Source organism: Saimiri boliviensis, chromosome 12 (assembly GCF_048565385.1).
Source record: "Saimiri boliviensis isolate mSaiBol1 chromosome 12, mSaiBol1.pri, whole genome shotgun sequence".
Classification (NCBI taxonomy): Eukaryota; Metazoa; Chordata; class Mammalia; order Primates; family Cebidae; genus Saimiri; species Saimiri boliviensis.
Genome location: NC_133460.1, coordinates 47634276 through 47650062, shown reverse-complemented (window position 1 = coordinate 47650062; position 15787 = coordinate 47634276). Strand labels below are relative to the sequence as shown.

General features: G+C 39.8%; 2 protein-coding genes across 15 annotated transcripts in view; one reads left to right on the top strand and one right to left on the bottom strand.

Moving 5' to 3' along the window:
- Window positions 1-2193, top strand: part of RUFY2 (RUN and FYVE domain containing 2) — a 57469-nt gene extending 55276 nt beyond the window's left edge. For all 4 annotated transcript variants that reach the window (XM_039477801.2, XM_039477803.2, XM_074382319.1 and 1 more), the window contains one exon: window positions 33-2193. In XM_039477801.2, coding sequence (XP_039333735.1) covers window positions 33-176 — 144 coding nt within the window. In that variant the 3' untranslated portion in view covers window positions 177-2193. The remainder of the gene's footprint in view (window positions 1-32) is intronic.
- Window positions 2194-3363: 1170 nt separating this feature from the next.
- Window positions 3364-13844, bottom strand: HNRNPH3 (heterogeneous nuclear ribonucleoprotein H3). Of its 11 annotated transcripts, none has more exons than XM_003928670.4 (10): window positions 13659-13844; window positions 8394-8528; window positions 7736-7874; window positions 7044-7228; window positions 6500-6586; window positions 6167-6282; window positions 4330-4465; window positions 3944-4039; window positions 3772-3864; window positions 3364-3650 (listed from the first exon to the last, which is right to left on the bottom strand). In XM_003928670.4, exons 2-10 carry the CDS (start codon window positions 8503-8505, stop codon window positions 3574-3576), a joined length of 1041 nt encoding a protein of 346 aa, XP_003928719.1. In that variant the 5' UTR covers window positions 8506-8528; window positions 13659-13844; the 3' UTR covers window positions 3364-3573. The 11 variants fall into 11 exon arrangements, with proteins under 11 accessions (XP_003928719.1, XP_010337612.1, XP_010337614.1 ...); XM_010339310.3 differs by having other exon boundaries at window positions 13640-13812; XM_010339312.3 differs by having other exon boundaries at window positions 7089-7228; window positions 13640-13812.
- Window positions 13845-15787: the final 1943 nt, after the last annotated feature.

The following is a 15787-nucleotide window of genomic DNA, read 5'->3' as shown; positions in this document are numbered from 1 at the left end:
TTTTCTTCCCCCCTCTGATTTCTATTTAATAGCACCACTGTAGAAACTGTGGGGAAATTTTCTGTAATGCCTGCTCCGACAACGAACTACCTTTGCCTTCTTCACCAAAACCAGTACGGGTTTGTGATTCCTGTCATGCATTGCTCATTCAGAGATGCTCATCTAACTTGCCCTGAGACTCCTGAACTAAATCCTTATGTATGAAAGTACCTACGATGAGTGTTACGATGTATACAAGGTAACCAGACAGCTCTTCTTAAGCGGCTTTCAGTCAGTATTTGTACCAGTTTTATCTTCTACATATTCAACTCATAGAAATTGCAAGTTATGTATTTCTTTCTCCCTTGTTATTCAAAAGAATTTTCAACAGAGCATGCTTAAAAATCATGTAACTCTTAACTTCATTAAAAGGCCAGATAGCAGAGCTAACACACATTTGCCTTATCTTTTAAAGGCCTTCTTAAAAATAAGGCTTCAGATTGTTGTTCTTCTGAATTCTGTCAATCTGGTATTTGATGGTGCCTGCAATTCTCTTAATGCACTTTAAAGCTTCACAGTTCTAAGACTGGAAATGTGTAAAACTTTAATATTCAACAGATTTTAATTATCTTTTTAAGAATTCACCTATATTTATTTGTCCCTCTTCCCCTGCACCCCCCACCTTTGCCTCTTTTGCATTAGACAGGGCCAATATTTTGTCCTACAAAATTTCCTGTTGGGTTTTTTCTAAAATCAGTTATTGTGCTTGATGATTTTCAGCTACAGTGGATTAAATTAAAAGGGGCATTACTTGGTCTCAGCCTCGACTTTTTTCTTTCTCATCTTGAAAGGAAGTTACTTACATATAACCGTCTTTTCTTTTACCCAAGTACAGATCTTCCCATATGTTGTTTCATAAATTGCTATTTTTTAAAGGGGTGACTCAGACCCTAATTCAAAGATGAAAACCCAAATCCCTCCCCAGAAAAAAATGTACATACTAGGGGATATTACAGGCTCCTTGTAAAGATCCTCTCTAACCATTAAAAGTGAGAAAAAAAATCAGAACTTTGCTCTGGTAATGTATTAAGAGTTCAGTTCAAAAAATTTTCTATGAACATTTTCATTTGAGTAAATTGTAGGAAGCATCAGATTGTAGTGGCCTACCAGTATACATCCACAGTAAAATTTCACCATCTATTGAGCACCTCTATGCCAGGGTGTTGAGATGATGAAACATACACTTGGAACTATTTCAAGCGGACTCAATGAATGCTAATCCAAGTTATATTGCTTATGGCATACCCAACAATTTAACTTGTATAAAATGACCTCTGAATAGTCACATACACACTATCACCATTCAGTATCCTATTTTTTACATTTTCAACCATGCACTTTTGTTTGTGAGCCTATAAGATATAGACATTTTATGCATTGAGCATTGTATTTAGTGATTAATCCTAGGTACCTCCCTGCCCACAAGGAGTTGCTTAATACTGCAGATCTTTTCCTCATGAATATATACTTCCATGAAAACTTTCTGAATAGCCTAAGTATGAAACCAGTACTTCACTTGAAGATCTATTTTCTTCAAAACCCATAAATTTTATCAGCTGAGGTGTCAGATCTCATGGTCTTTCTTAAATACTGATAGAAATGTCCTCAAGATAGAATTATATTCTTGAACCATTTTTGTATTGATAGGTGGGATGGGCATTTTTATGATTACTGAATAAGCAGCATAAATGAAAATTTTCAAATAGGTTTTTCTATTACTGTGCTTAGGACAAACTTAAAAATGACTTAAGTTGCCTACATTCCAAGGCTCATGTCATTCCACACCGATTTTTTAGTCACCCTTACCTTTAAAGTCTCTTCACTTTTTAACTTATGTCACCACTGACTTGGGCTTTTTTTTTTAAGGCAGCTTTTATGATAGCAAATTGCTACCATGTCGTTTTAGCTTATTTAAAAACTACACTAATTTTGGATTTTGTTATAAAACTTTTAACAATTTGTATTTTGTGATTGTAAACTCGTATTCGTTTTACTTTTCAAAACATTTAACATACCATTCCCTCACCTACTAGTACTACCACAATAATGCTATCATGGTGCCAAGGAATTATGATTGTAATTCTTCTAACCTATAATGTTTAAAAAATAAAATGTGTATTTTATGAACTAAATAAAGATTTGGAAAATACTGTATACTTTTATTGCTTAAATATGTTAAAACGGTAATCCTGGGAAAATAAAACATGCAACTTTCAAAAAAGACAGGTGGTGTATGCCATAATATTTAACTTGCTAATTAAAGGAAGTGGATACAGCATTAAGATGAATTGTTGCTTCAGTCAAGAAGCTCCAATATATATAGACTATCCTGGATCCCTCTCCTAAATCTTCAGTAGACACCGTATGTACTAGCTTCTACCAGTTTGATTTAGAATTAGTAACTGACACGAAGCATTCTAGGACACAAGCCATACTATTATCTCCCACATTGACATTTATTACATTAATAACATTTCCGGCAAAAACAAGTAACAAGTTCAATAACTGAATTTACATCGACAGGTTTCATTTTGATTAATTAGCCAATTTGGAAAAAAAGCCATACTGATCAAAGGGATTAAAATTAAAAAGCACCTTTTCCTTGCTACATAAAGATTCTTTAAAACTCCAAGCAGGTATCAGATACAAAACCCAACTGCAGGATTGTTTTAATTGACTATGACATGGACTTGTTGCTTACATTTTTTAAAAAAGTCATTTATTTATACAGTTATTTAAAAACCATATGTTCTATTGGGGAGAAAACAGAAAATACATTTGTGAAAATTGTACTCCATAGTAAATACCCAAGTTCTTACACCGATTTCTTGTGTCACTGAGAACCTTAACCCTACTCTGAGATAACTTGCAATTAGCACTTATTTGGTGATATTTTTGGTATTCTGGTCAAGTGCTGAAGGGATTTTACTTCTCTAGGGCTAGAATTCAAGCTTCTAACACTCCCATACCCAGGTAACACAATCATGAATATTCAGAAATCAATACCTCATGCCTGATAAATGACAGTTGAAAAATAATATAGAAATAATTAGCTGAATTTATACTCCTGAAGCCTCTTCATCTTTAGGCTTTATATTTACAGTGTTGTCCAGGAGGAATTAAAAAGTTAAACTAATTATTTGTCAAGCTCTATTCCAGATGTCTGCTTAAGCCTTGCAGTTTAGGCAGAGGTGAACCATTATCCTCTAAAATTACACCACACTACTTCTTGTAGAACTAATAGTAAAATACATCAACCCAAATCTTATGAAGGCAGCACATCTTTAGGAGTAACTAGTATATAAAAAGTATCAACATCAGTGGTTTGAATATAAAAATTTATTTTTAAGTCAAAGTATGCAACAAATAAACCTACAGAAAACATTTTCCCATCACAATCTGTTGCTTTACCAAATAATATTTTGAAAACACATTCCTTCAGTCATTATAAAGTTCTTAAAATACAAAAGAAATTTAATCTGTAAGAAAGTCTAGTAGACCAGATGCTGTTGTCAAGACTTGTATGTTATGCTTTCAGTACATCCCACGCCATCCACCTCCACTCATGCCACCTTGCCCGTAGTAACCACCACTGCCTCCACCACCACGGCCTTAAGAAAAAGATATTAAGAATCACTCAGCAGGAGATATCTCTGCATAAAATAAAATACCTGCACTTTAAAGTTTATACTATATATGGGGACTGACACAAACTGAACTAGAGGTACTTACCATAACCTCCCAAGCCATCAGGAGTACCATATCCTCCACTGTAATTGTTCCCCATCCCCATTCTTCCAACTGATCCATAACCTCCCTGATTATCTTAAAAAAAAAGAGAGAGAAAAAAGTTGAGACTAACTGCTAACTAGCTAACCCCACATATTTTAAAAACTTTACATACCCATTCCATCTCTTCCATAGCCTCCCATTCCAGAACCTCCCATGCCAGAGCCACCTCCAGGAGTAGAATTCAAGAAGAGTTCAATGTATCGATGCTCTTTAAAAAAACAAAACAAAACAGAAGAGAGAAAGGAATGATGGATCAAATTCATCAATACAAGCTTTTAAAAAAAGATCAATTAAGTAATATTTAACAAAGTATGCTTATTAATTCCTAGTACAGTGCTATACAAAGCCCACAGGAAACCATTAATATTTAAACTTTATTAAAGGTCAAATGGTTTTAGATCCCAACAACTGCCAAGAGTTACCTTCAGATCCTAGAGCCTCTTATTTTAAAAATTCACATCTAGAAAATTAAGATAGCATGCCAAAGATACCACTTACGCATGTTATTTTTATCTTTAGACATGGCAGCTACTGCATCTTCATGTGTCACAAACTCTACATCTGCTTCTCCTGTGGCTCTGCCATCAGCTCCAATATCAATATGAACTCGTATTGGATTTAATGGTGAGAAGAACTAAAAAAAAGGAAACATTTTTTTTTTACTTCTCTATTGAGAATATTAAAAGTAAATTACTGCATACCTTGATTTTCCTCATCAATTAAACCCTTCCACTGCCCTGCCAGACTAATGAGTCAACTACAGAGGTTTTGTGAATGTTAAGAGTATACACTTAGGGATAATGTAAAGAATTTACCGCTTTTAAAATAAGCAGATAGGCTGGGCACAGTGGCTCACTTGAGGTCAGGAGTTCAAGACCAGCCTGGACAACACTGCAAAACCCTGTCTCTATTAAAAATACAAATCAGCTAGGTGTGGTGGCACAGACTCTCACAGGCTGAGAGGAGAATTGCTTGAATGTGAGAGGTGGAGGCTGCAGTGAGCTGAGATCGCACCACTGTGCTCCAGCCTAGGCAAGACAGAGAGGAAGACTTGTCTCAAAAACAAAACAAAAACCAAACACAGACGTAACACACAGAAATAATGGATATCACGCTTTGGAACAGTGCAGTTTGGATAAACCTACTATTTAAAACTATATGAAATTGTTCCCCAAAAGGTATCATTTGGTTCTAATCACAAGTTAGTGAAGTTTAAACTACCATTAAAGGCACTTGGAACTCAGGCCAATTGACTCCCAGTAAGATCTAGAGCAAACTGTTGCTTTTAGAGCCAGATAGTATTTTTGGCTTGAATGACCACTGGGTTCTAATATAACTACTCAACAGGCAGAGGAATGATGTGACCAGATTTAGCCCATGGACTGAAGTTTTCTGACTTCCTAACAAATTGGAAACCAACCAGTTTCACATCAATAATCAGCAGGATCTATTCCTGTTATTTTCAACTCCTGTTTCTAATCACTATCTAGCCTAGAAAGCCAAACCAAATCACTAATACTTATACATTCGCTCTTTCAAAACCTAATACAGTCCGGGCTTGGTGGCCCACACCTGTAATCCCAGCACTTCGGGAGGCTGAGGCAGGTGGATCATGAGGTCAGGAGTTTGAGACCAGCTTGACCAACATGGTGAAACCCTCTCTACTAAAAATACCAAACAGTGGTGGCTCATGCCAGTAAGCCCAGCTATTCAGGAGGCCGAATCAGGAGAATCACTTTAACTTCAGAGCCATAAGTTGCAGTGAGCCGAGATTGTGCCACTGTACTCCAGCCTGGGTGACAGAGCAAGACTCCTGCATCTCAAACAACAACAACAACAACAAAGACACCAGCACAAAATGGTATAGAGCAGGCGTCCCCAAACTATGGCCCGCAGGCCGCATGCGGCCCCCTGAGGCCATTTATCCGGCACCCCCCGCCGCGCTTCAGGAAGGGGCACCTCTTTCATTGGTGGTCAGTGAGAGGAGCACAGTATGTGGCGGCCCTCCAACAGTCTGAGGGACAGTGAACTGGCCCCCTGTGTAAAAAGTTTGGGGACGCCTGGTATAGAGTCATCACCATTCTATGCTGGTAAGTCTTTCATTACATTCTTAACTGGACTTCATGAATGTAGCTTTTTACTTGCTTGAATCCTATGCAGGTTAACACACAATGGACACAAAAATATCCATCAGTAACTACAGTTAAAGGTTGATCTATTTTTATATTCAAGGGATTTTGGTATTAAGCTATAAACATGAGAACATTAAGAATGCTTAAAAATTTAGATACCAGGATAAGTATAAAACCACTAATAGTTATTAAAAATTACTCACATTAGCAATGTCATTTTCAGTTGCACGAAAAGGCAACCCTCTCATATGTACGAAATGACCACCATGAAAACCTGAACTTGCATCACCAGCTCCGCCATAGCCATGTCCTCCCATACCTACAGAACACAATTTGCCAAGATTATAAACTATTATGAACACAAGTAGGAAAGTATACATACGTACTGTTCAAGGTATAAAGCTCTATATAGAAATGCACCGAAATATGTCTGAATTAACTTTTTTATACAAGTTTCCTATATTACCACTAAAAGCCTGCAAAAACAAATACTAAAATTCACCTCAGAATAAAAATGTCTTTAATATTTACTTTACCTCTTCCATCTCTCATTCTGTCATCAAAGCCATCATTCCCGTAGCCATAATTATTATAGCCACCATAGTCATCAAAACCTCCATAACCTGTGTAATTTAAGGAGAAATACATGACTACATACTTTAGAGAGATACATTTTATAATAGAGCCTACAAAAACATTTTGTGGTAAACAGTCTGTGTAACTTATTATAAGTTTGCAATTCCCAACTTAGACTCTGAAAAAAGCAGTCAACATCTCATGGAAATTTAAAATTTAAAAAAGTTTGTTAAGTTCAGACATGTACATTAAATTTCATTCTTAGGCCAAAAAAGGTCAAAATATGCCAACATCTTAATTTTAATTTCGGTGTAAGTTTTCTAGGTGCTAATATGTGCATCAATCAAATCAAATCCCACAGCTAGCTATGGGAATCCATGTTTTCATGAACAGGTTTTAAAACCTAATAGGTACTGAAATTACTGCCATTTCTGTATTTCTTGACGAAGTGTCAGGAACATTAAGAAAATGACAACAGAACCTTTGTTCATTAGATACACATACCACCATCATATCCATCACCTCCTCGTCGCATTCTGTCATACATACTTCCACGCCCAGCTCCATAATAACCCCCTCTTCCTCCTATTGGTCTATCATATGGTCCCGGTCGCTGTCCCAGCAATCTTCTTGGTGGATCATAAAATCCTTTGATTTCACTCCTGCTACTTCTGAAGATCTCAATATACCTATTTAAAAATGTTTTAAGGTACACGTTTCAGCATAAATATATTAGTGTCAATTAGATACTGGGCAAAATGCAGTAAGTTTTTCTACATCTAGATACGTAACCCAATTTAAATTGCCTAAATACACCATAAGTTAACAGTTTAAACCTACAAACTTAAATGAATATTTAAGTTTTACAAAGACAAATTAGTCACTGAAAACAACTCATAAAATATAATTTTACTTTGTCTCTTTTAGTACATAATAGATGTTTAAAGAAAATAGGTGATTATACAAAAGCATTTATCAACAACATCCTACACAGAAATGAAAACAATCTAATTTTAATTTAACTATTAGCATTAATTCCCCACCCAAATCTGTAGTTTCCAAGTTAAATTTAGATAATTATCAATTCTTTTAAACTACCCCAGAAAAATGTTATGGTTACCCCCCCATTTAAGCAATAGTGACCCACAACCCCCAAAAATAAAAATTTAACACCATCCCAAACTCTCCATCCCCACCTGTGCCCTATTCTTTCCTTGTGTTTCCCCAGAGCATTTTCTGCTATCTCCTTTGAAGCAAACTGCACGAAGGCCTCCCCTGTGCTTCTCCCCTGGTAGTCCATCGTCAATGTTATCCCATTTGGCACGATTTCCAACCCTTTAACCCAAGGACAAATAACCCCATCAAGGGGAACAGTGTTAAAGGCTGAAACATTCCCATCTGAATCAAATATTTAAAACAAGTCTAAACAAAACAAAACAAAACAAAACAAAAAGGCTTAGTTTCCCATCACCCCATAATACAAATGAAAGCTTTTTTCAAATATTACTGGATTAAATAAATTTTTTGCGACCAGTGTAAAAACACTGTGTAATTACACTCTAAAAGCCCACCTATATTACATGAAAAACGCTACAAATCAAATATATGCTCCATATGCTAATTCACGATTCATTTCATCACAATTCTCAAATGTTACTGCACATTAATTAGGTTTACACATTCTAAACATTCTGTATTGAATATTAATTGGAGCATATTGTTTTAATATATTAACCAAGACTATCGTAGTTAAACTTAAAAGTTCCAAAATCAAATGGGTTTTACAAATTAAAAACTGAGTCAAACAATACAAAAATTACAATACTACTAAACTTTGACTAATACTAGAGGTACCTTGAAAGAACTGAACTATTTCCTCTTTGCTGCAACCAAATGGTAGTCCACGAAGTCGTACTGTCCCATCACTAGCGTCATTTGGACCATTATGTTTCATAACCCAATCCATCTCAATACCGTTTGATTTAAATGCTATAAAAAATAAACAAGCACATAGAGCAGTCAATCAAAATATACTCTTGTCAAGAAGTAATGAAGAAACACCTCTCAGAGGTGCCACATGAGGAAATGTAACATGAGACTAACTCCTGCGACAAGACCACAACACAATTGTAGACCACCTAGCTATTTTTGGGGTAGGAAAAAGGCAATGAGACCTGACCCCTCCTACAGAAAAGTACTGAATTTCTTGGTATCAATATTATATATTGCACAATTTTAAGAAAACTTGCATAATTCTACCAACAGAGTTTTCAAACTATTTGACTGTGTCCCCTGAATGCCAACTCCAGCCTTTCCTATCGCTCCAGTTTTCATCCACAAGTTTTCAGGTTTTTATTCACCTGATTATTCAAATTCTTTAAAACTTATTTAGAAGTTGCATACAATACTACTGTCCACTAACATCAAGAGCTTAACTAAAAAATGCAATGAGTACTGATTGATGTTGGAAAAATACCATGGAAGTCTAATCCTTTTGAGTGCACTGCAATTTTGAAGACATCGAATTGTCTTTGAAGGGTAACCCTCTGCCTCTATTTTAGCCAAATCTAGTTTAAAATCACCAAGACAAGAGTATAAAATGACTGACTTAGATAGTTTCAAAACTGAGGTCAAAGGCCACTCAAAAGTGAATGCCTTCCAATAGTACCTGTGGTTTTAAAGCCACTGGACAGTATGTAGAACAGTTACATAAAAAATCACATAAAAGATCTATTTTTAATCAAATAGATTTAAACATAAACTTTAATAGGTAATGTTTTTAAATAAAGCATAAAAAGTACATCTAGAAGCCCACCTTCCCCTCCAATTGATCTCAGTTCCCTTCCCCAGAGGCAACCATCCTTTCTTTTAAAATTCCGTAGTATTTACAAAAGAGGCGAATGCAGAAGTCCTTCAGCTGCAGAAACTTACCAGAACCTTACAAATTTCACTATGCAGCTGTAGGAATCCTACTCACCTGAGTATTTCAAACCTTTCCCTCACCACCTCCTCCCCTGTAAACAAAACAGTTTTTGTTCATTTGATTCCTTCACGTTTGAGGATCATATTTCATATCAACAGCATTCACTAATGCTTAATTTCATGTCATCTATTTGTTGGTGCAACTCTTAGGGGTAGCATCTGCAAACGGTAAATTGTTTTTCCTAGAATTCATACACTTAAGCCAATGTAGAAATTCTCTGGAAGTGGTTAAGTACCTCTATGTGTGAATCACCTTCAGCCCTAGGTGCTACCCTAGACATACATAACCAAAATGGGAATACAAATTTTTAACTGACATTACAACTAATTGTTATGCACATAAATAAATAGTATGAACGTTCTGGGTTTGAATCCCTACTCTACCCTTCACTGGCTACCCAAACTACTTAACCTCTTGAGCTTCCTTAAGCAGTGATACCTATACCTCACTGGACTATTCAATATTCAAGTGCTTGGTCTGCCTCGTGCTAAGTACTTACTGTCGGCAATTGTTACTGGATTTTAAGGGGCCCTGCAAAGCCAATGAAATACACCATAAACAAAGTATGTGAACCTCCAAGGATAGGAAACAATTCCAGCCTTGAAAAAAACTGATTGTTAAAAATTTTCTTTCCCAAAGCCAGCAAAGGCTTTTAAAAGTTTAATACTATTCTAAAGAGTAGCTCTGGGCTGGGCACGGTGGCTCAAGCCTGTAATCCCAGCACTTTGGGAGGCCGAGGCGGGTGGATCACGAGGACAAGAGATCGAGACCATTCTGGTCAACATGGTGAAACCCCGTCTCTACTAAAAATACAACAAATTAGCTGGGCATGGTGGCACGTGCCTGTAATCCCAGCTACTAAAGAGGCTGAGGCAGGAGAATTGCCTGAACCCAGGAGGCGGAGGTGAGCCGAGAACGCACCATTTCACTCCAGCCTGAGTAACAAGAGCGAAGTAGCTCTGAAAGGAGGCCTCAACCCAATTAAAAAAAAAAAAAAAAAAGTTCAAAGATGTTTGAAAATGCCTCTTTTCTTAAATTTTGTTTTTTAACAGCACCAACCTAAAAAATAAGCATTTCCCATAAAGGGTGATTTACACAGAATGGAAAAAGTGGTATAAATCTACCCTCCATGCTTCATGAAAAATTTAAGTTAAAACTGCAAATTCAACCTTAATCCCTCGTGGAAGTATCTTAGCGGTACGATTTGCATTTAAGGAACAAATACTTAAAAAAAAAGAAAAAAATTAATTTACCTATAAATCTTAGCAACTCAAAAGAAAAAAATACTAGTAAGCAAATTTGATTTTTGGATCAGCTTGTACCAATGAGAAAACCCAATGAAAACAAAAGTGTTATCTGTAAGAAACACTAAACTGTTAACACAATTTTTAAATGCGGAAAATCCAATCAAATTCGGAACACAATCTGTCTTATGAGGTGACCCTGTATGCAAAGCACATACAATAAGGACAGTCTCACTATAATAACCCCTTCAAACTCAAAATTCTACCTACAAAACCAAAACAAGAAAATCTCTAAGGGCACAGGGGGAGGAAATCTGCTCTAATAAAGCTGTCAGAAACCACTTAAACACTTTACTAATTACTCAGTGTAATCCGCCTCAACCTTTCTTTGCAACAACGTCATGGCTAATCACTACTCTGGTGCTAGCACCAATTAAAGATATCACAGTTAAAACACGAAGATAGCTCTGGTCAGTTTTATAAGACCTTAAATATAATTTTCTAAACATCACAACTAAAATAAGCCAGTCACAAATGACTACATATTGTATGATTCAATTTACATTCTTGTTTGAGACTTGAGTGGAGGGAGGATGCCAGCATGGGGAATGACCAGTAAAGGGTATGCTTATCTTCTTGGAGTGACAAAAATGTTCTAAAATTAAATTGTAGTGACGGTCACACAACTCTGTGAATGTACTAAAATCCACTGAACTGTACACTTAAAATCGGTGAAGTTTATGGTACGTGAATTACATATCCAAGCCGTTACGAAACAGAATTCTCGTAACATGGAGGCATATCCTCTCTTCTGAAATAATAAATGATTTTATGCATCAATAAATAACTTTCTAAATGGTAGCCCACTGGTCAAGAAATGAGAGTATATTTTATTTTTTGGAAAAAGTGCTGATGATCTAAGTTTAACAGAAAATTCACAACATTCCTTCGCAATGTACTTGCTCTTAAAAAAAAAAAAAAATTAGACACACCCCTAATAGCTTAAGGAGGTCAGGTCTCTAAAACAAGAGTTCACTAAAACCAGTTTTTAATCTACTGTTCAGTCAGTTGTTTACCAAAACAAGGAAATCAAAGATAACATTATTTTAAAAAGGCAATTAAATGTATTTCCAGATAATGGCACAAATGAAAAAGAGGGCACATAAAAGGTGTATAGTTTAATTAGTAAAGCTATTTGTTACACCATGTACAACTTTATAGGAAAGTCTGGACTATTTTTTCAAAGAGCCACTCAAACCTACTGTTTCAAGGTAAGATTTTCGTAAACTTTTCCTTGGCAATCTTGACAAAGTATCACTGAACATCTTCAACAACAGTTAAGTTTGTTTTTAGAGCCGGAAAAGTAGGTAACAATATTCTTACAAAGTTTTACATGAATTATCAGAATGCTTACTCTCAGGCCTTTCCCGTCCCTTTCGTACTGCGTGTCTTCAACGAAAATTACGGATACAGTTCTCAAGACCCCCATCCGAATCACACCACCACGTGACTGGGTTTAGTTTTTCTGTTTAGGCTTATTCCCTTGTTTAAAATACGATTAAAGTGTACTATAGTCGTACACTAAATTAAAAAAAGTGCCTAGCTACCAAAAGAAAATAAACCATAACCGTATTTTTAAGTATTTTACTTCTATAGCCTTAATGCCAAGAAAAAAAATCTACATAAAACACTTGGAGATTTAATAGCGAAAGGAACTCAATTCCAATACACACACATCTGCCATCACTGGGCTGTTTTAACTGTTTCCCAAAAGTAAAACTTAAAAACAAATTCGAACACATATACTCCAAACTACACATCATTGCTACATCACCCACCCCTCCCCCAAAGTTCGAAAAGTAACAATCACAGTTCCCTGGGCCCAGAAGGCCTACTTCCAACAAGCCCATTTCACATTCCTACTTGATAAATCACCCCCGAAGTCCTTATAAACGTTTAAACGTGGGAAAAAAAAAAAAAAAAAAAAAAAAAAAAAACCTTTGGAAAATGCGTACGTACTCTTTTCGAAGTTCCAAATCTGGAATATAAGGGCCGGCTAAGCGTCCTTTATTCCTCCCCGGAGACTTTCCGTTTATCTAGCTGCCCTAGAGACCAAAGAGCTAGGGAGAGCACGCCCCGCGCCCTCCCGCCGGCCCCCACGCCTGGCTTAAAACCCTTCGCCGCCGGGCGGCGGAGTCACAAAGGAGGCAGGCCGCCTCCTTTGTCCTGGATCTGGGAGTTGAGCACCTTCGTCGCCATTGGCTTTCCTCCCCCAGCTCCAGCCTCTCTCATCTTGGGAATCTGCGTCAGAAGTCACTCGCAGTCCCGTCAGCCCGGGTAGCCCCGCCGAGACTGCGGAGGAAGGGAGGCCGCGGTGGGAGGCCAGGCCCATCCGGCGCCATTTCCATCGGGAGCGCGCCCGGCAGCCCCGCTCCTCCCTCCGCCCAGCTGCCCGGCCTTTCCCTGCTCGCTTCACTCCCCACCCTCACCCCTTCCAGGGAGGTCTGACCACCCCCTCCCCTGGCCTTCTAGATCCGTTTTCGGAAGCTGGGGGACACAAAGTAAAAAGAGCGGGGAAGGGCGGGAAGCCGAGGTGGCGGCGCCACGGTACCCAAAATGGCGGAGGCCAAGCCAGCAGGGAAAGAGGGAAATACTGGACGTCCCCTACTTCGGGCCTCGGCGTCGTCCACTGAATTCCACCTGAGCAAGTCCTCCCATCGGCAGGCCGCCCTCCTTGAAGTGCGAGATGGTTCGGGAGGCGCAGCCCCGCCGCCTCCGAGCGGCGACCTCCGCACTGCCCCCCAACCCAGCCCCCTCCCGGCCTCTTTCGTCCTTCTCCCGACTCCGCTCTCGAAACCACCAGCCCAACCTACCCCCTTTTACTTCAGATACCCTGTCGGGCGATAGTTACGCCGGCTCTGGTGCTCGCGGGGTCCAGCCGAGAGGAGGGAAAAGTCGTTTGCCGCGTGTAGCGCCCGCCACAACGGTTCCCCTCAACCGTCTCTATCGGTGGCAACCGCTTAGGGAGCTGCGCAGCACAGCGACTGGCTGGGGGGGATGGGAGAGAGCCAAGAAGTGGGGGGCGGAGCGAGAGCTGCGAAGGCGGCCAGCCGCACTCTCGCGAGACGGGAAAAGTCGGGTCCGCCGGGCGCTGGCGGCACGAAGTGCGCCTGCGCAGTGGCAAGGGCGCAGCTGTTGGGGGCGAGGTTGACAGCGTCGCGGCTGGTCTAGTTAAAGAGCCGTGGCGCGCTCCTTTTTGCTTACGGTGGAACCATCCAGTTTTCAGAGCCTACCATTCTGCCGTCTCGGGGCGGTGGTGGTGGCGGTGGCAGTTGTAGTTGTGCCCGTGTGTAGAAGGAACCGTGCTGTGGCAGTCTGGAAAAGTTCTCTGGTGATCTGCCCCCACGGTGAACAAATTCCGTGAGGACCCCGCCCTCGCTCGGCAGCTGCGGCTCTGAAAGGGCACTGTGTGATTCAGCCGGCAGACGCGGGGTAGCTTTTCTTGTCCACCATGTTTGCATTGTGCAGTGAAAAACAGGAGTGCTTCTGGGCTGCGAAGATGCAAGCGTCCACTCGGGCCGATTTCGGCTGTCGGGCTGGATGTCCGCCTTCTTCCCCTGGCCCGGGGCTGCCGGCGTACCCCCAGCGCGCTTCGTCCCAGTGTGCCGCGCAGGACCCGGGTTTCTTGCGTGAATTCCTGTCCAGGAGGTTTCCCTTCTCTCTGCGGATCCTTCCTCTCTTTCTCCTCTGGCCTTGGCGTTGGCCGAAGGCAGGAGAGATGTCTTTCGTCTCTCCCGCAGTCGGTGCCTCGGGGACGGATTAGCCTGTGGACACCGATGTCGGGTTGTTTTCTATATTTTTGCGTTGTTGAAAATTGTACTTCCGAGTGACACCTAATAAATACATTTTGGTTTTGCTGTCATGCCACTAAGGTTCCTAATGACACATGGCCTAATGAAACAAAAGGCCGGCTGCCGTGGCTCACTCCTTTGAGAGGCGGAGGCGGGAGGATCTCTTGAGTCTAAGAGTTGGAGACCAGCCTGGGCAACTTAGTGAGACGCTGTCTCTAAAAAAATACAAGGATTATCCGGGCGTGATGGCTGCGCACGCTTGTAGTCCCAGCTACTCGGGAGGCTGGGCAAGAGGATGGCTTGTGTCCTGGAGGTTGAAGCTGCAGTGAGCTGTGATTGCACTAGTGCACTCCAGCCAAGGCCACCAAACGAGATTCTGTCCCAAAACAAAACCAAACCCCGAATTTTTGCGCAAAGGGTTAAGGGTAAGCCTGGTAAAGAAATCAGTGCAAGTTCAAGTGCAAAGGTAGGACCATACATGGATTGATGGGGTAGTGTTGGAAATGTGGGTGAAGCTAGATTGCGGACAGCCTTCAGTGTCCAGCCAAAAGACTTTGAACTTCGTGGTACAAACATAGCAAGTCTGTTGGAGGTAGGGTGCGAGGTGTTAGCAACATAGGAGAATGTATAATTCCTCCCCCCTGACCCCATGAGATCTGCAGTGTGTAGGATGGAGACAGGAAGCCATTTACCTTCATGTAATGGAAACTTCCATTTGAAGGCTTCAATTCATCCTCAAAACTGCTTAAGACGAGTGTGGGGCAGTAAGAATTGTCTAAGTTGCCGGGCGTGGTGGCTCACGCCTGTAATCCTAGCACTTTGGGAGGCCGAGGTGGGTGGATCACCTGAGGTCAGGAGTTCAAGACCAGCCTGGCCATCATGGTAAAACCCCATCTTTAAAAAAATTAAAAATAAAATAAAATAAAATAAAATAAAAGAATTGTCTAAGTCATGGTGCTCACATACTCTCAATGGCCCACTCCATAAAAATACTCAGTTGAAGGAAGAAAGAGCAGTGTGATCATCATTACGAGAGAAGGAAAACCAAACAAGGATGCTGTAATAACAATGGCTCACATTTATTTTTCAGGGTTGTAAAGAGTAGTGTAAATTGTAGTGTAGCATACTACACTCTGTACTCAATTTACACTACTCTTTACAACCCTGAAA